The sequence below is a fragment of the Somniosus microcephalus genome, chromosome 4 (genome assembly GCF_052327205.1).
Source record: "Somniosus microcephalus isolate GS21.2 chromosome 4, FLI_Smic_1.0, whole genome shotgun sequence".
Classification (NCBI taxonomy): Eukaryota; Metazoa; Chordata; class Chondrichthyes; order Squaliformes; family Somniosidae; genus Somniosus; species Somniosus microcephalus.
The window spans coordinates 128,358,047-128,378,186 of NC_140990.1; the positions used below are offsets into that span (position 1 = coordinate 128,358,047).

General features: G+C 48.0%; 1 protein-coding gene and 1 pseudogene across 1 annotated transcript; one reads left to right on the forward strand and one right to left on the reverse strand.

Annotated features, from left to right (window-relative positions):
* The first annotated feature begins 1,319 nt into the window (after window positions 1-1,319).
* On the forward strand, window positions 1,320-2,307 carry LOC147119761 (uncharacterized). The gene has a single exon (XM_085983776.1). The coding sequence runs from the start codon at window positions 1,328-1,330 to the stop codon at window positions 2,282-2,284; it is 957 nt and encodes a 318-aa protein (XP_085839902.1). The 5' UTR covers window positions 1,320-1,327; the 3' UTR covers window positions 2,285-2,307.
* Window positions 2,308-19,300: 16,993 nt separating this feature from the next.
* On the reverse strand, window positions 19,301-19,910 carry LOC147119762 (uncharacterized; annotated as a pseudogene).
* Window positions 19,911-20,140: the final 230 nt, after the last annotated feature.

Sequence of the window (20,140 nt, forward strand, 5' to 3'; positions counted from 1 at the left end):
GACACACGACAACGCAAAATCATCGAGCAGAAACTGATAGCCAAGTTCCACACCCATGAGGGCGGCCTCAACCGGGATCTTGGGATCATGTCACGCTACATGTAACCCCACCTGACGTAGAGTCATCCAGACTCGAGCTGTCGTTGGCTTGTTCTCTCTACACAGATGCGGCCGGACCTGCTGTGATTTCCTGCAAAAAAAATTATGTTTCTTTCTTGTTTTTCATACAGACCCCAGCATCTGCAACATTTGACCCCTTGTGACCCCACCTCATTGTTCTTTGATGTAATTTTTTCCTGACTGACCTGTTCGGACAGCATCCACACCTTTGATTGCTGTGATTATCTCTCTGCCGAGGTGTGTTAAAGGGCAGTTAGAAAGATTACCTGTAATCATCTGGCAGTGCTCTCTGAGTATATATGCTGTGTCTATATGCTTCTCTTCACATCACCTGACAAAGGAGCAGCGCTCCGAAAGCTGGTGATTTCAAATAAAACTGTTGGACTATAACCTGGTGTTGTGCGACTTCTCACATTTGTCCACCCCAGTCCAACACCGGCATCTCCACATCATGGCTACTATCGACACCACAAACTGCCAGCTCAAAGTGGAGAGGATCTCCAAGAAGATCGCGCCTGTCGACACAGACATCAAGTTTCTACAGAGATGCAAGAAAGCAGACAAGAGCCCGAAAGGACTCCAGATCACGAACCCATTCATGTCGACATACAACACAGACTACGCTGAGAGACTCTGCCATCGTACCTCTCGTACACTCCTCAACCATCTCGTACACTAGCTCTACAGCAGACGCCTCAACCTCGAAACCAAGATAGAGTCCATGTTCTCAGCCTGTGCTCAGGACACAGCAGACAAGCTATGAGACACCGCCAAACAGACGAGGCAACGGAACTACACTGCTTACATGCACACCAAGAACAGGAAGTTTGAGAAACTTGGCATCAACACCAGTAACAACCAAGCCTCCCCCGGTACCACGGTTGAAACCACAGGGAAGTCCAGCGTCAACTTGTCTGACCACACCCTTCAGCCAGACGAAATCGAAGTTCTCAGCCGAGGGCTCAATTTCTGCCCCACCACCAAAATGGACACCATCGGTCTCATGGCAGACACAGAGGAAATCATCAGGAGAATGAGGCTCCGGGAATTCTTCCACAAATCCCAAGATGTTAGCAGTGAACCCAATGAGACAATCAATGATCTGGAACAGCAGACAGAGGGATCCACGGTGCAGCAAATTGGACCCCTCCGGATGGTCGCTGCCCTAAGCTGGACATGTATGCTCAAGCTGTCAGGAGATGCATCAATGCCAGATTCATCAGCCGCACTCACAAGACAGTCCAGAATGTCCAGAGCACAAAGCAATGCCATCCACGCTCTCAAGACCAACCGCAACATCATCATCAAACCAGCGGACAAAGGAGAAGCCATCGTCATACAGAACGGAATGGACTATTGCAAAGAAGCATACCGACAACTGGACAACCAGGAACACTACAGACAGTTACCTGCAGATCCGGCCAAAGAACACACCCGCCAAATGAACAGACTGATGAAGACCTTCGATCCAGCCCTTCAAAGCATCCTGCACGCTCTCATCCCACGTACTCCCCGTGTGGGAGACTTCTACTGCCTCCCAAAGATACACAAAACCAACACACCCGGACGTCCTATCGTGTCAGGCAACGGAACCCTGTGTGAGAACCTCTCTGGATACGTCGAGGGCATCCTGAAACCCATTGTACAGGGAACCCCCAGCTTCTGTCTCGACACTACAGACTTCTTACAGAAACTCAGCACCCAGGGACCAGTTGAACCAGGAAAAGTCCTCGCCACGATGGATGTCTTGGCACTCTACACCAGTATCCCCCACAATGACGGCATCGCTGCAACAGCCTCAGTACTCAACAGCAACAACAGCCAATCTCCAGACGCCATCCTACAACTCATCCGCTTCATCCTTGACAACAATGTCTTCACCTTCGACAACCAGTTCTTTACCCAGACACATGGAACAGCCATGGGGAGCAAATTTGCACCCCAATACGCCAACATCTCCACGCACAAGTTCGAGCAAGACTTCTTCGCTGCACAGGACCACCAACCAAAGCTATACACAAGATACATCGACGACATTTTCTTCCTATGGAACCACGGTGAAAAATCACTGAAAAGACGACATGATGACATCAACAAGTTCCATCCCACCATCAAACTCACCATGGACTACTCCTCAGAATCGGTTTATTCTTGGACACACTGAGATGTATGTACCTTTAAGGGGAGAACTACTTTTTACAGCTCCTGTATACTGTAATACCGGCAGTGACCACACGTGTATATAAACCCTGAGTAGTGATCTGTACGGTTAGTTCTAGAGTAACCCTCATTCAGTAAACACCAGCTGAATTGTTCCTGCAGTTTGTTCTCTGATTATTGAAGGACACCACATTAAGATACACGGATCTAACATTGGCGACGAGCAGATTCGAACCTACGTGCAACTCTGCATCACCTCCCTGGGATTCACTCCCGGAGAACAGTGGAAGAAGGTCGAGTTCAGAAGCATGGGCGTCGACTACGGGCAACTGCCCAGTCATCCAGCGGAGATTTGAGCATCGCAGGGGAGGCTGTCGAGAGCCAGGCTTGGCTTTCCAGTCACAGTGGTCCAGCGAAACGGGCTGGCAACAGGCACTGCGCAGACCCTTCCCAGAGAGCGACGGGCTAGAGCCTGACTGAGCGGCACAGTAAAAGGCCGAGCAGCATCGACGGGGGAGAGAGAGAGGGCAGAGCGCACATGGTGCAGCCGGTGTTCAGGACCGAGCGGCATCAATGGGGGAGAGAGGCGCGAGAGAGCAGAGTGCAGCCGGTGTTCAAGGGCCGAGCAGCGTCAACGGGGGAGAGAGGCACGCAGGAAAATGCGCAGAGCGCAGCCGGTGTTCAAGGGCTGAGCAGTGTCAACGGGGGAGAGAGGCACGCAGGAAAACGCGAGGTGCTGCCATTGCCACGAGGACCACAGAGAGCGGCATTGGCAGCAGCACGGGAGACGTCATTTTAAGCCGCAGCGGGGAAGAAAGGAAAGCGCGGGAGATGCCATTGTAAGCCGCAGCAGGGAAGAAAGGAAAGTGCGGGAGACGCCATTTTAAGCCAGTCTAACCACACCCAAAAATGCCGAAGAGTGGCAGTATCACAGCGTTCGACAATGAAGTCGAAGATTGGACGACATATCTCGAACGCATAGAAGTATACTGCAAGGAGAATGAAGTGCCAGATGACAAGAAAGCGCTGGTATTGTTGAATTCAATGGGTGCCAAAACGTATGGCTTACTACGAAACCTAGTAACCCCAGAGAAGAAAGTAGAAAAGGAATTTAAAAACATAGTGTCAATCCTATCGGACCACTTAAACCCCACACCACTGCTGAGAGCAGAAAGATTTAAGTTTCACAAAAGGAACCAGCATAAAGATGAAAGTAATGCTGAGTATTTACCGGAACTGCGCAAGCTATCGAAACACTGCCAGTTTGGAACGGGACTAGCAGATACATTAAGGGACAAGTTTGTGTGTGGGCTTCAAAGTGAAGGAACCCAGAAACGGCTTCTATCAGTAAAGGATCTTATGCTGGACAAGGCTTTCAGCATTGCAGTATCACACGAAGCAGCAGCACGGGGCGCTGCAGAGATACAACGGAGACCGCAAGAATATGGCACAAATGAAATGTCATACGTAACAGTGAAGTGCTATCGCTGCGGCAGACCAACACACGACCATAATGATTGCTGGTTCAAGGACAAAGTGTGCAGACAGTGTGGAAAATTAGGACACATAGCAAGAGTCTGCAGGTCGGGAAAGAAAACCAGCAGCAAGAAATCTCCACAGGAGAAGTACAAGAAGGTACATAAGGTGACGGAGAGTAGTTCAAACGAACAGAAGAGTGATACAGACTCCGGAAGCAAGGAGCTGGGTTGTCTGAAACTACATAATGTGATCAAAACGAAGGATCACCAAACTATCTGGGTCATGCTCAAGATAGCAGGAGTCCAAGTGAAAATGGAATTGGACACAGGATCAGCTCCAACAGTCATAAACCGAAGGGACTACAAGCGGCTATTCTCACATACAGCCTTGAGAGATACAAAGATTGTCTTGAAGACATACACGGGGCAAAAAGTCTACCCCAAAGGAAAAATAAGGGTGAACGTTATATATAACGGCAAGGAAACACCTAAAACGGACCTATATGTATTGCCAGATTGAGGACCACCACTACTAGGATGTGAATGTATCCGGAAGATACAGCTAGATTGGCATTCCATGCAGGCACTGACTGTGGCTGACAAAAAGGATGACGACGTCACACCTGGGCGACTGTCAAAGATCCTAACTGATGCAAAAGAAGTGTTCCAGCAATGACTCGGAACACAAAAAGGCATGACAGCGATGATTAAAATTGAACAAAACGCAAGCCCAAAATTTTTTAAGGCCAGTCTGTTACCTTATGCGATCCGCCCAGCCGTCAAAGCAGAGCTGGAGAGTCTGGAACGTTCAGGTGTACTTTCCAAGGTAGACTGGAGCAAGTGGGCTACACCCATCGTCCCTGTGATGAAAAAGTCGTTGAGCAGCACGCCTGGGGAACCAAGGAAAGTTTGCATCTGTGGGGACTTTAAGGTAACAGTGAACCCGGTCCTTCACACCGTACAATATCCACTTTCACGGAATGAAGATATTTTCGCCTCGCTATCTGGAGGGAAACGCTTCACTAAGATTGATCTGGCCCAGGCGTATCTGCAAATGGAGGTAGAAGCATCAAAAAAATACCTCACAATCAACACCCATAAAGGTCTCTACCAATACAACCGGCTGGTATTCGGGGTAGCATCAGCTCTGGCTATTTGGCAGAGGGCAATGGAACAAGTCCTGCAAGGGATCCCAGGGACCCAGTGTTACTTGGACGACATACTGGTCACGGGCGAAAATGACAGTGATCGCCTTGCCAACCTGGAGCAGGTGCTCACTAGATTGCAGGAATATGGGCTCCGAGCTAACCGCCCCAAATGCGAGTTTTTTAGAAAACAGATCTCGTATTGTGGCCACGTTATCGATAAAGAGCGGTCACATAAGTCCCCAGAGAAGGTTGAGGCAGTAGTCAAGGACCCAGCACCGGAAAATGTGTCACAACTGAGGTCGTTCCTCGGGCTGGTAAACTACTACCATAAGTTCTTGCCAAATTTGTCTACAATACTACACCCACTAAACACCCTACTGCAAACTGGGGTGCCATGGAAGTGGAGTGACGAATGTAGACGAGCTTTCCAGAAGAGCAAAACACTAATCATATCAAAAGAGGTATTGGCCCATTACAACCCGGCATTACCAATTCGGTTGGCATGTGATGCGTCACCCTACGGCATTGGAGCGATGCTGTCATACAAATTCTCGGACGGCTCAGAGAGGCCAATAGCCTTTGCATCACGATCCCTAACCTCAGCACGAGCGTAACGACGCCCAGATTGACAGGGATGCCCTCAGCCTAGTGTGGGGGTGAAATAGTTCATCACTATCTGCACGGGCAGAAGTTCACCTTGCTGTCTGACCACCAACCACTTGTCTCCATCTTTAATCCAAAGAAGGGCGTTCCGGTGATGACTGCGCAACGGCTACAAAGATGGTCCCTTTTTCTAGGGGCGCACCAATATGAAATCAAATATAAGGGCATGAACCAGCATGGAAACGCTGATGGGCTATCACGCCTGCCACTGCCTACTGTGGAGGAAGCACCAGCATGGATCCTGTTGAAATATTTCATTCGACTATAATTGAATGCTTGCCAGTAACTAACGCTGGTATAGAGAAGGAGACCCGAAATGACCCGACACTGTCTCGGATAATTGATTTGATGGTGAAGGGATGGCCAGCACATGGCGACTCACTGTTGCCAGCATTCTCATCCAGAAGAGAACAGCTGTCAGTATGCCAGGGGACCTTGATGTGTGGATCCCGAGTGGTAATTCCACCCAAGTTAAGGGAGAGAGTGCTCAATGAGCTTCACGAAGGTCATCTGGGAGGGGTGAAAATGAAAAGCCTTGCTAGGGCTTATGTGTGGTGGCCGGGGATCGATCAGCAAATCGAGGACCTGACAAAGAGCTGTTCAGGATGCCAGAAGGTCCAAAATGCACCACCACATGCCCCTCTACACCCATGGGAGTGGCCCTCATCTCCATGGCAACAGGTGCTTATTCATTTTGCTGGTCCATTCATGGACTCAATGTTTGTAATAGCCGTGGATGCGCACTCGAAATGGCCTGAGGTGATCAAAATGTCCTCCACCACCACGGAGAAAACTATTGCAGTCCTACGGATCATTTTTGCCAGGAACGGCTTGCCAGAGCAGATTTGCTCTGATAACGGACCACAGTTTTTTCCGAAGCGTGTCGAAGATTTATGAAAAGGAATGCGGTGAGGCATTACACATCCGCCCCGTATCATCCAGCCACAAATGGATTGGCTGAGAGGTTCGTACAAACCTTTAAGAAGGCAATAAAGGCTATGTACAATGACAACATTCTGCTGCAGCACAAGATGGACAATTTGCTGTTCGCCTACCGGAATGCGGCACATGCAGTCACCAACCAGGCCCCAGCCATGATGTTCTTTAACCGAAGGTTAAGATCTTGCCTGGATTTGCTCAGACCAAACGTACGAAGAGATGTTTAGAGTAAGCAATTCCAGCACATTCATGAGAAGCCAACAAGGAGCTTCAATGTCGGGCAACCAGTCTTGGCCCGTGACTACCGAACAGACAAATGGCAGCCAGGAACTATATGCACACGGCAGGGCCCACTAATTTACACTGTGGACGTTGGGGAGAGCATCGTGAGATGCCATACTGACCAGATCCTAGAGTCACAGGAACAAGTGAACCCCATGCCTCACCCATACGTACCTGGTGATGAACCCGACGTACAGGTAGAGAACTGGTTGGCGGACAGAAGGCAGAGAGTTGGAATAAACGGGTCATTTTCTGAGTGGCAGGCAGTTACTAGTGGAGTACCGCAAGGATCGGTCCTAGGACCCCAGCTGTTCACAATATATATTAATGATCTGGACGAGGGAATTGGATGTAATATCTCCAACTTTGCTGACGACAAAAAGCTGGGTGGGAGGGTAAGCTGTGAGGATGATGTCGAGAACCTCCAGTACGATTTGGAGAGATTGGCTGATTGGGCAGAAACATGGCAAATGCACTGTAATGTGGATAAATGTGAGGTTATCCACTTTGGTGGCAAAAACAGGAAGGCAGATTATTATTTGAATGGCAATAGATTGAGAGAAGTGGAAGAACAAAGAGACCTGGGTGTTCTTGTGCACCAGTCGCTGAAGGTAAGCATGCAGGTGCAGCAGGCGGTTAAGAAGGCAAATGATATGTTGGCCTTCATAGCAAGAGGGTTCGAGTACAGGAACAAGGATGTCTTGCTACAGCTATACAGGGCCTTGGTGAGACCGCACCTTGAGTATTGTGTTCAGTTATGGTCGCCTTACCTGAGGAAGGACCTTCTTGCCATGGAAGGAGTACAGCGAAGATTCACCAGGCTGAGACCTGGGATGGCACGAATGACGTATGAGGAGAGATTGTGTCGATTGGGCTTATACTCACTGGAGTTTAGAAGATTGAGAGGGGATCTCATCGAAACATATAAAATTCTGTCAGGCCTGGACAGACTAGATGCAGGAAGGATGTTTATGATGGCCGGGGAGTCCAGCACCAGGGGTCATAGTCTAAGGATAAGGGGTAAGCCATTTAGGACTGAAATGAGGAGGAATTTCTGCACCCAGAGAGGGTTGAACCTGTGGAATTCTCTGCCACAGAGGGAGGTGGAGGCCAGTTCATTAAATATATTCAAAAAGGGGTTGGATATATTTCTTAAGGCTAAAGGGATCAAGGGATATGGGGAGAAGGCAGGGACAGGGTACTGAATTTGGATGATCAGCCATGATCTCATTGAATGGCGGAGCAGGCTCGAAGGGCCAAATGGCCTACTCCTGCTTCTATCTTCTATGTTTCTATGTTTCTATCTACCCCAGAAACAGTAGCATCGGAAGCGGATGAACCAACCGACGACAGGGGGCCAGAATTGCCCCCGCACCAAGAGCAAGACACTCGGGAAAGGCGCTATCCAGAAAGGATCAGGAAGCATCTCCAAAGACTGAATTTATAAATAGATTATTTTCAGCTAATGTTGCATGTTAAAAGTGTTAATTGTAATTAGTTTGTTATTTAAGTGTTAAATGTGTGTTATGGTACTGTTTATCTAAAAGGGGAGGAATTGTAATGTATGTACCTTTAAGGGGAGAACTACTTTTTACAGCTCCTGTATACTGTAGTACCGGCAGTGACCACACCTGTCTATAAACCCAGAGTTGTGATCTGTACAGTTAGTTCTAGTGCAACCCTCATTCAGTAAACACCTGTTGAATCGTTCCTGCAGTCTGTTGTCTGATTATTGAAGGACACAACATTAAGATACACGGATCTAACACACACGAATCTCCATCAAACACAGACACCTCAGCACTTCAATCTACCGCAAGCCCATGGACAACCTCACCATGCTCCACGTCTCCAGCTTCCACCCTAACCACGTTAAAGAAGCCATCCCCTGTGGACAAGCACTGCGAATACATAGGATCTGCTCAGACGAGAAGGAATGTGATGGACACCTACAGACGATGAAAGACGCCCTCGTAAGAACGGGATATGATGCTCGACTCGTCGCTCGACAGTTCCGACGGGCCACAGTGAAAAATCGCATAGGCCTCCTCAGAAGACAAACACGGGATGCAACCAACAGAGTACCCTTCGTCGTCCAGTATTTCCCCGGAGCGGAGAAACAACGCCATGTACTTCAGAGCCTTCAACATGTCATCGATGATGATGAACACCTAACTGAGGCCATCCGCACCCCTCCACTACTCGCCTTCAAACAGCCACCTAACCTCAAACAGACCATCATCTGCAGCAAATTACCCAGCTTTCAGAAGAACAGCAACCTCGACACCACACAACCCTGCCACGGCAACCTCTGCAAGACATGCCAGATCATCAACACAGATACCATCATCACACGTGAGGACACCACCCACCAGGTACAAGGTGCATACTCATGTGACTCAGCAAACGTTGTCCACCTCATATGTTGCAGGAAAGGATGCCCCGGAGAATGGTACATCAGCGAGACCATGCAGACACTGCGACAACGGATTAACAGACACCGCACGACAATCACCAAGCAGGAATATTCCCTCCCAGTCGAGAACACTTCAGCAGTCAAGGACATTCAGCCTCTGATCTTTGGGTAAGCATTCTCCAAGGCGGCCTTCAATACACACGATGACGCAAAATCGTCGAGCAGAAACTGATAGCCAAGTTCCGCACCCATGAGGACGGTCTCAACCGGGATCTTGGGTTCATTTCACGCTACATGTAACCCCACCTGATGTAGAGTCATCCAGACTCAAGTCGTCGTTGGCTTGTTCTCTCTACACAGATGCGGCCGGACCTGCTGTGATTTCTAGCAAAAAATGTTTGTGTTTCTTTCTTGTTTTTCATACAGACCCCAGCATCTGCAACATTTGGCCCCTTCTGACCCCACCTCATTGTTCGTTGATGTAATGTTTTCCTGACTGACCTGCTTGGACACCATCCACACCTTTGATTGCTGTGATTATCTCTCTGCCAAGGTGTGATAAAGGGCAGTTAGAAAGATTACCTGTAATCATCTGGCAGTGCTCTCTGACGATATATGCTGTGTCTATATGCTTCTCTTCACTTCACCTGACAAAGGAGCAGCGCTCGGAAAGCTTGTGATTTCAAATAAAACTGTTGGACTATAACCTGGTGTTGTGCGACTTCTCACATTTGTCCACTCACACTGGAGGAGGCAAGTGCGCAAGCGCACTGTCCGCCATTATTTGGAGTATGCGCGGTGTCATTGCGATCAGAGCCATGCGAGAGCAGGGAGCGGGCCGATTTGGGAGATGCCGTTTTTGATCCGATTACGAATCAGCGGGGCTCAGGGAGCTAACACATTCAATGGGTGAGCTTCTTAAGCACCTGGCGTAGGCCACAATCCCGGAATGAGAACCTACAGGTTCTGCGTTTGCAGCTCGGAGGATTTTACCCAGGAACAGTCCCAGGTTAACGGCGGCCATCTTTTAAAGGAATTCTGAGGGTTTTTGCATCGCCCTCTTGCTTCATCTAGCGGCAGAGCGTGTGCATGGCCATCTTTGTATAGGAGCCTCTGAGGGTCGTGGCTTCCGGGTCCCAATGAGTGAACTGAATCCAGCCAGAGTCAGCACCTTCAGGGGAGGAGGGGGAGGGGAACCAGTGAGTGTAGAACTGAACCCAGCCAGAGTCAGCACCTTCAGGGGAGGAGCCGGTGGGGAACCAGTGAGTGAACTGAACCCACCTTGAGTCAGCACTTTCAGGGGAGGAGAGGGAGGGGAACCATGAGCATAGAACTGAATGCAGCCAGAGTCAGCACCTTCAGTGGAGGAGAGGGAGGGGAACCAGTGACTGTAGAACTGAACACATCCAGAGTCAGCAGCTTCAGGGGAGGAGAGGGAGGGGAACCAGTGAGTGTGGAAATGAACCCAGCCAGAGTCAGCGCCTTCAGGAGAGGAGAGGGCGGGGAACCAGTGAGTGTCGAACTGAACCCAGCCACAGTCAGCTCCTTCAGGGGAGGAGTGGGAGGGGATCCAGTGACTGTAGAACTGAACCCAGCCAGAGTCAACACCTTCAGGGGAGGAGAGGGAGGTGCACCAGTGAGTGTAGAACTGAACCCAGCCAGAGTCCGCCCCTTCAGCAAGAAGGAAAATGTGGTGGAGATGGTGTGATGGGTTTGGATTTTAGCACAGGGAGGAGGGAGTGTGTGTGGGACGGAGATTTATGGTTTTGGGGGAACAAGAAAGGAAGGAATGTTCCATAGTAACTCGAATTGTCTGTTCTGAATTGCTATCCTCTACTTAATGATATCTTTTGTAGACTCATTTTACAGGGTATTAGAAGGGGAGGATTTGCAGATGGGAAACTCAAGCCAAACATCATGTCAAGATCTGACTGAGCCACTCCATTCATCAGGTCCTGAATACCATTGGCATTTGAATGTGGAAGGAGAAATGTTTGTTTGTTCTGTCTGTGGGAAAAGATTTCAAACTTCAGTGTGACTGGAAAAGTACCGAGATACACACACCCGAGTGTGAAGGTTCTAGTGCACTGCCTGTGGAAAGAGATTTAACCAGTTACACAGCCTGAAAAAACATCGCACCATTCACAGCGGGGAGAAACCATACACGAGTTCTGTGTGTGACGAGGCATCAACTGATCGTCCAACCTGGAGAGACACAAAGACACCCGCACCACGGAGAAACAGTGGATATGTGGGGAATGTGGGAATGGATTCAATTAACCGTCCCAGCTGGAAACTCATTGGCGCAGTCACACCGCGGAGAGGCTGTACATCTGCTCTGGGTGTGGGAAGGGATTCACTCAGTCATCCCACCTGCTGACTCACAAGCGACTTCACACTGGAGAGAGACCATTCACCTACTCTGTGTGTGGGAAGGGGTTCACTAACTCCTCCAGCCTCACTTCACAGCAACGCGTTCACACTGATAAGAGACATTTTAAATGTTCTGACTGTGAGAAGAGCTTTAAAAAGCACAATGGATCTTCTGACACACCAGCGAGTTCATACTGGAGTGTGGCCATTCACCTGTTCTGTATGAGGGAAGGGATTCGTTCAGTCATCCACCCTGCCGAGACACCAGCGAGTTCACAAGTGACTGCAGGGGTTGGATTCTGATGTTATTTCTGCAGTCAATCACATCCCGGACTGAATCATGTTCATTCTGACAGTTGGAGTTTGTTTCTGCTGATGTTAATAACCCCTCTAACTGCGCTGGAGTTTAATATTTTGATATCTGTCAAGTATATTAACTTTGTTCTAACACAGTGAGTTGTGTCCTTGATTTCTCCAAGATAAGAGGAGACTAATTAATGTCTTGTTAATGACTGCTCCATTTTGGGGTCTTTTCTCAAGATTATTTCAGTTCTCATACCTTTAGTTACTCTTGTGCACAAGCCCCAGCTCCCCAAGCCTTCCAGAGTGCCTCCCCTAGCCTTGGAATCAAGCGAGGGTATCGGTAACATGTCCGTGTACCTGCCCTGGGAGTGTTTGATGGGACAGTGTAGAGGGAGCTTTACTCTGTATCTAACACGTGCTGTACCTGCCCTGGGAGTGTTTGATGGGACAGTGTAGAGGGAGCTTTACTCTGTATCTAACCCGTGCTGTACCTGCCCTGGGAGTGTTTGTTGGGACAGTGTAGAGGGAGCTTTACTCTGTATCTAACCCGTGCTGTACCTGCCCTGGGACTGTTTGATGGGACAGTATAGAGGGAGCTTGACTCTGTATCTAACCCGTGCTGTACCTGCAATGGGAGTCTTTAAAATAAGTATAAACAAAAAGGCTAATGAAATGTTAATCCTATGACTAGAGGTCAAGAATATAGTGCGGAGGAAATTTTGCTACAGCTATACAAAGCCCTGGTTAGACCACACCTGGAGCACTGTGCACAGTTCTGGGCTCTGCACCTGAGAAAGAATATATTAGCCTTGGAAGGACTGTGGTACAGATTCACCAGCATGTCAACAGAGCTCCAAGGATTAATCTATTGAGAGTTCACATCAATTAAGCTTGTATTCCAATGATTGTAGAAAGTTGAGGTATTGAGGATTTTGGAAGCAATTGCTGGGGTAGATAGAGAGAAACATTTCCCGCTGGTGGGGAGTCTAGGACGAGGGGACAGAACCTTAAAATCCGAGCCAGGCCCTTCAGGAGAGAAGCTGGAAACACTTCTCCACACACAGGATGGTAGAAGTGTGGAACTCTCCCACAATAACAGTCGATGCTCGCACAGCGAATAACTTTGGGCTGGTTGCTTATTCCCCTGGATTGGATCTTCATTTGATCCCTTTGGTTTGGTTTCAGTTTTACTGCTGGACCCACCATTCAAAGCACTTTGTCTGATCTTCCCCCGGGAATGAGCAGACTCCTCCCTCACCCCCCACACATCACCATCTCTCCCCGGGGTGTGTCCACACTCTGGGCCTTGGGCCTTCCCCAGGGATTCTCAGTATGAACAGGTGGGATGTGATTTGAGACAGGGTGTCCCCGCTCTCCTACTCTTTTCCCCCTTGATTGTGTTCCACACTCTGGGCCCTGGGCCTTGGGCCTTGCCTGGTGATTCGCAATGTGAACAGGTGGGGTGTGTTTTGAGACAGGGTGTCCCCGCTCTCCTCCTCTTTTCCCCCTTGATTGTGTTCCACACTCTGGGCCTTGGGCCTTCCCCAGGGATTCTCTGTATGAACAGGTGGGGTGTGTTTGCAGACAGGGTGTCCCCGCTCTCCTCCTCTTTTCCCCCTTGGTTGTGTTCCACACTCTGGGCCTTGGGCCTTTCCCAGGGATTCTCAGTACGAACAGGTGGGGTGTGTTTTGAGACAGGGTATCTGTTGCGTTTGCAAAGATAATCCAGAGACCGTAAGCAGAGTTCAGTTCATGTTGCTTTTTAATAGCTGCTCCACACACACACTCCCAGGCAAAAGCAATCGAATACCTATCACCAATGTCAGACATAACAGTATCCCTGCTCTCCTCCTCTTTTCCCCCTTGGTTGTGTTCCACACTCTGGGCCTTGGGCCCCGCCTGGGGATTCTCAGTATGAACAGGTGGGATGTGTTTTGAGACAGGGTGTCCCCGCTCTCCACCTTTACTGGGACAAGCAGATGACCAGCTGGGCTGAATGGCCCAGCTATATGACATCATTGCAGTGCCTAGCAACCAACCTCCCTGTGTCCTGCTCATTATCGGCTGGCAGTGTTTGATGGGACAGTGTAGAGTGAGCTTTACTCTGTATCTAACCCGTGCTGTACCTGCCCTGGGAGTGTTTGATGGGACAGTGTAGAGGGAGCATTACTCTGTATCTAACCCCTACAGTACCTGCCCTGCGAGTGTTTGATGGGACAGTGTAGAGGGAGCTTTAATCTGTTTCTGACAAACAGATATACCACTTTGGAGATTGTTGAGGGAGATGGCTTATTGGGGGAAGAGAGCAGCAGCCAACTTCCTGGCACCGTGGGTGGTTCTGCTGCACAGCACGGGAGGAGAAAGAGTGGGAGAGCTATAGTAATAGGGGATACAATTGTAAGAGGAATAGATAGGCGTTTCTGTGGGCGTAAACGAGACTCCAGGATGGTATGTTGTCTCCCTGGTGCAAGGGTCAAGGATGTCTTGGAGTGGCTGCAGAGCATTTTGGAAGTGGAGGGTGAACAGTCAGTTGTCGTGGTGCATATAGGTACCAACGATATATAGGTAAAAACTGGGATGAGGTCCTAAAAGCTGGATATAGGGAATTAGGAGGTAAATTAAAAAATAGGACCTCAAAGGTAGTAATCTCAGGATTGCTACCAGTGCCACGTGCTAGTCAGAATAGGAATAGAAGGATATTTCAGCTGAATATGTGGCTAGAGGAATGGTGCAAGGGGGAGGGATTCAAATTCCTGGGACATTGGAATCGGTTCTGGGGGAGGTGGTACCAGTACAAACTGGATGGTTTGCACCTGGGCAGGACCGGGACCGATGTCCTAGGGGGAGGGTTTGCTAGTGCTTTGGGGGAGGGTTTAAACTAAAATGGCAGGGGGTTGGGAACCTGTGCAGGGAGACAGAGGAAAGGGAAACAAGGATAGAAGCAAAAGACAGGAAGGAGAAAGCAAAAGTGGCAGTCAGAGAAATCAAGGGTTTAAATCAAACATGGCCACAGTAAATAATAATTCTAAAAGGTCTAAGAGTGTTAAAAAACAAGCCTGAAGGCTTTGTGTCATAATGCAAGGAGCATTCGCAATAAGCTGGATGAATTAGCTGTGCAAATAGATGGAAATGGATATGATATGATTGGGATTACGGAAACATGGCTCTAGGGTGACCAAATCTGGGACCTGAACATCCAGGGGTATTCAAAATTCAGGAAAGACAGGCAAAAAGGTAAAGGAGGTGGGGTAGCATTGCTGGTTAAAGAGGAGATTAACACAATTGTAAGGAAGGATATCAGCTTTGATGATGTGGAATCTGTATGGGTAGAGCTGAGAAATACTAAGAGGCAGAAAATGTTAGTGGGAGTTGTATACAGACCCCCAAAAAGTATGCTGAGGTTGGGGATGGCATTAAACGGGAAATTAGAGAAGCATACAATAAGAGCAAAGCAGTTATCATGGGTGACTTTAATTTACATATAGATTGGGCTAACCAAATTAGTAGCAATACTGTGGAGGAGGAATTCCTGGAGTGTATATGGGATGGTTTCCTGGACCAATATGTCGAGGCCAACTAGAGATCAGGCCAACTTAGACTGGGTATTATGTAATGAGAAAGGAATAATTAGCAATCTTGTTGTGTGAGGCCCCTTGGGGTGGAGCGATCAAAATATAATAGAATTCTTCATTAAGATGGAGAGTGAAGTAGTTGACTCAGAGACTAGGGTACTGAATTTAAGTAAAGGAAACTATGATGGTATGAGGTGCGAGTTGGGTAGGATTGAGTTGGGAATGTTACTCAAAGTGTTGACGGTGGATAGGCAATGGCAAACATTTAAATCGCATGGATGAACTACAGAATTTTTTCATCCCTGTTGGCATAAAAATAAAACAAAAAAGGTGACTCAACCGTGGCTAACAAGAGAACTTAGGGATAGCATAAGATCCAAGGAGAGGTCATATAAATTAGCCAGAAAAAGCAGTGAACCTGCGGATTAGGAGCAGTTTAGGATTCAGCAAAGGAGGACAAAGGGATTAATTAAGGGGGAAAATAGCGTATGAGAGTAAGCTTTCATGGAACATAAAAACAGACTGTAAAACCTTCTATAGATATGTGAAGAGAAATAGGTTGGTGAAGTCAAGCGTAGGTCCCCTGCAGTCAGAATCAGGGGAATTTATAATGGGGAACAAAGAAATGGCAGCCAATTAAATACATACTTTGGTTCTGTCTTCACAAAGGAGGACACAAATAACCTCCCAGAGATATCAGGGAAGATAGGGCCTAATGAGAGGGAGGAACTGAATGAAATCAGTTTTGTAGGGAAATGCTGTTAGGGTAATTGACTGGATTGAAGGCTGATAAATCTCCAGGGCCTGTTAATCTACATTCTAGGGTACTTAAGGAAGTGGCCCTAGAAATAGTAGATGCATTGCTGGGTGGGCGTGTGTGCTGTGAGGAGGATGCCGAGAAACTCCAATATGATTTGGACAGGTTATTTGGTTGGGCAGATTCATGGCAGATGCAGTATAATGTGAGGTTATCCACTTTGGTGGCAAAAACAGGAAATATAATCTGAGCAGCAATAGATTGGGAGAAGGGGAAGTGCAACGAGACCTGGATGTCCTTGTCCACCAGTCGCTGAATGTAAGCATGTAGGTGCAGCAGGCGGTTAAGAAGGCAAATGGTATGTTGGCCTTCGTAGCGAGAGGGTTCGAGTACAGGAACAAGGATGTCTTGCTGCAGTTGTACAGGGCCTTGGTGAGACCACACCTTGAGTATTGTCTCCAGTTTTGGTCGACTAATCTGAGGAAGGATGTTCTTGCCATGGAAGGAGTGCAGCGAAGATTCACCAGACTGATACCTGGGATGGCAGGAATGACATATGAGGAGAGATTGGGTCGATTAGATGTATATTCGCTATAGTTTAGAAGAATGAGAGGGGATCTCATTGAAACTTATAAAATTCTAACAGGAATAGACAGACTAGATGCAGGAAGGATGTTCCCGATGGCAGGGGAGTCCAGAACCAGGGGTCACAGTCTAATGATAAGGGGTAAGCCATTTGGGACAGAGATGGGGAGGAATTTCTTCACCCAGCGAGTGGTGAACCTGTGGAATTCTCTACCACAGAAGGCAGTTGAGGCCAATTCATTATATATATTCAAGAAGGAGTTGGATATATTTCTTAAGGCTAAAGGGGTCAAGGGATATGGAGAGAAAGCAGGGACAGGGTACTGAATTTTGATGATCAACCATGATCTCATTAATTGGCGGAACAGGCTCGAGGTGCTGAATGGCCTACTCCTGCACCTAACTGCTATGTTTCTATGAGTTGTTAGGATCGGGAATTCACTGCCTGAAAGTGTGGTGGGGGCAGATTCAAATACGGCTTTCAAAAGGGAAGTGGATAAGCACCTGAAGGAAAAATGTTGGCAGGGCTCCGAGGAACGGGCAGGGGCAGTGGGAGTAGCTGAAGTGCTCTTGCAGAGAGCCGGCACGGGCTCGATGGGCCTCCTGCTGTGCTCCAATGAGTCTAGGATTCAATGATTCTAGAGCCTCAACATCAGCCGACTCAGTGAGTGTCAGCAGTGACAGCAGTCCAATTCTGCCCTCAATTGACATCCATACACTTCCCAGTTGATGTCACTGGATCTCCATCAAGAGCAGGGGCAGTGCTTGATTCTTAACCTCAGTTAGCCCAGTGGTACTGAGGATAATTATAGCCCCTGAACTGCTACCTTGTCAGAGATCAACTAACAGCCCAGATCAAGGTTTGAACTTGGTACCTTCCTAGTCAGTAGCGCAGAGTGTTTTAAAGCGGAAGGGTGAGGGGGAGAACAGAATATTTAGAAAGAAATATCACTCCACCTTTAAACAAAACCTTCATTACACTGCAAAATTCTGAAAACTTTCAACATTAAACAAACAAGTCAAATGGATCGTCAAAAATAGTGAGACATTTTAGAAAGGCTCAAGTCAATGAAACAGACAGGTTTACAATCACTGCACAGTACAGAAGGGAGCGATTGTTAATGGGAGCTCTGTTAGTGAAGTCCGCCGACACTCCAAGATAAACTGGTCTGTCCCTTTAACTATAAAGAGACAGAGAAATGGGAGTCCCTATCCCTTTAAATATCTGGCCCATTCCCCCAGGCAGTGGGAGGAGGAACAGTGCGCGGTCTCTTTATATCCTGACCCAGCTCGCTCCGCCGGATGGGCTGCCGCAGGGTCCTAAAGGCCAGAAAATTATTGTCCATCGGATTAAACAGAACAACTGAAAAGTGCTCACACAAAGTGTTTGTTGTATGTGTGAGTGTGTAAACAAAACACATCATTCTTAATATGCGCGAGTGCACTCCACAGAGAGAAATTATCTTATCCAATTATTTTTCAGCCTTTTATTTCATTTCATTTAAAACGTAACTTCCGAGTGTTGAATCCCTTTAACATTTATTGATAACCCATTGTCTTGTGGGCTCTTGTTTAGAAAGTGATGTCACACTGACCATTCCATTCCCAAGGTGAGCCTGTCTGTCCGCAGTATTCAGTGGGAAAGGGGATTAAATCACGCCGAGGAAAATGAGCAGCCACCCACCAGTCTCTGCACTTTATTGTCCAGTGATCACCTCACCATCACACAGAAGCTCCTGATATAAACCTCCAGTGTGTAATGATTGGTGCAGGGTCAGTGGTGGAGTTCTGCAGCGGGAGTGATCCTGGAGTAACCCTGTGGATGTTCCGGGTCGTGTATTTTTAGTTGTCCTGGTGTCTAACACACACACATCAATAAAACAGGGAATTCCTGGAAACACGCTGCAGGTCCTTCTTTATCTGGACATCAAATGTCTGTTGTATAATTGTACCAGCAGTTAACAGGCTCCTGTGAACTCCCCCCTCTGCTATTTTAATACAGACTTTAATCAATTTATTTTAAATGGGTTTATTTTAAATGAGCTAACACCTGCCTTAAAATGGTAGACTCAGGACTGTCACACACACATATTAAATCTTCGTGGAATGATTACCAGTCATTTTTGGACTGGAAATTTAAAACCTGCTGTTTCACTTTCAGTCAGGAACAGATCGCAGTTTGACACCAATCTCTGATTTGACAGCACGTTTCCAGCATTCACCGTTGTTCTCCATGACTCTAAATACAGTTGTAAAGGAGCCTTCTGTTCTGTGCCTTCCGTTCAGTGTGGCCCTGAAGGACTGTGTCCAAATTGTAGTTCTGTTCACACCATAAAATTCCACCCACCCCCCAGATTGTCCTTTCTGAACTTGAGCCAGGTGATGCTAAACAGTTACAGGGGTTATTAACATCAGCAGAAACAAACCCCAACTGTCAGAATAAACATGGTTCAGCCCTGGATGTGATTAACAGCAGCAATAACATCAGAATCCAACCCCTGTATTCATTTGTGAACTCGCTGGTGTTTCAGCAGGTTGGATGATTGAGTGAAACCCTTCCCACACACAGAGCAGGTGAATGGCCTCTCCCCAGTGTGAACTCACTGGTGTTTCAGCAGGTTGGATGATTGAGTGAATCCCTTCCCACACACGGAGCAGGTGAATGGCCGCTCCGCAGTGTGAACTTGCTGGTGTTTCAGCAGGTGGCATGACAGAGTGAATCCCTTCCCACACATGATGCAAGTGAACGGCCTCTCCCCAGTGTGAGTGCGCATGTGTACAATGAGGTTAGATAATTGCCTGAACCCAGACCCACAGTGGGAGCACCTGAACGGTTTCTCATCAGTGTGAGCACGTTGATGGTGCATCAGTTCCCCAGAACATTTACAGCACTTCCCGCAGTCCAGACACTTAAAAGGTCTCTCGTCAGTGTGAACTCACCAGCAGGTGGGATGAATTAGTGAATCCCTTCACACACTCAGTGCAGGTGAATGGCCTCTCCTCAGTATGACTGCGCTTGTGTCTCGACAGGCCAGGGGATCGGCTGAAGCCTCGTCCACATACGGAACACGTGTACCGTTTCTCCCCACTCTGAATGGTGCTTTCTGCTTCCATTCTCAAAGGTCCTGATAAATTGAGCGACTCAGATCTTGGTGATGTTTGGTTTGAGTTTCCCGGCAGCAAATCCTCGCCTTCTAATACCCTGTAGAAGCAATTTCAAACAGGAAAAAGGGAGGGTCAGAGAGAACCCACACAAATACCAAGGCAGGTGGTGAAATTGAGCTGAATGAATCTGGGAATTTGTGGGGCCGGCACTAGAAAAAAGTGATCATGAAAGCTGCCGG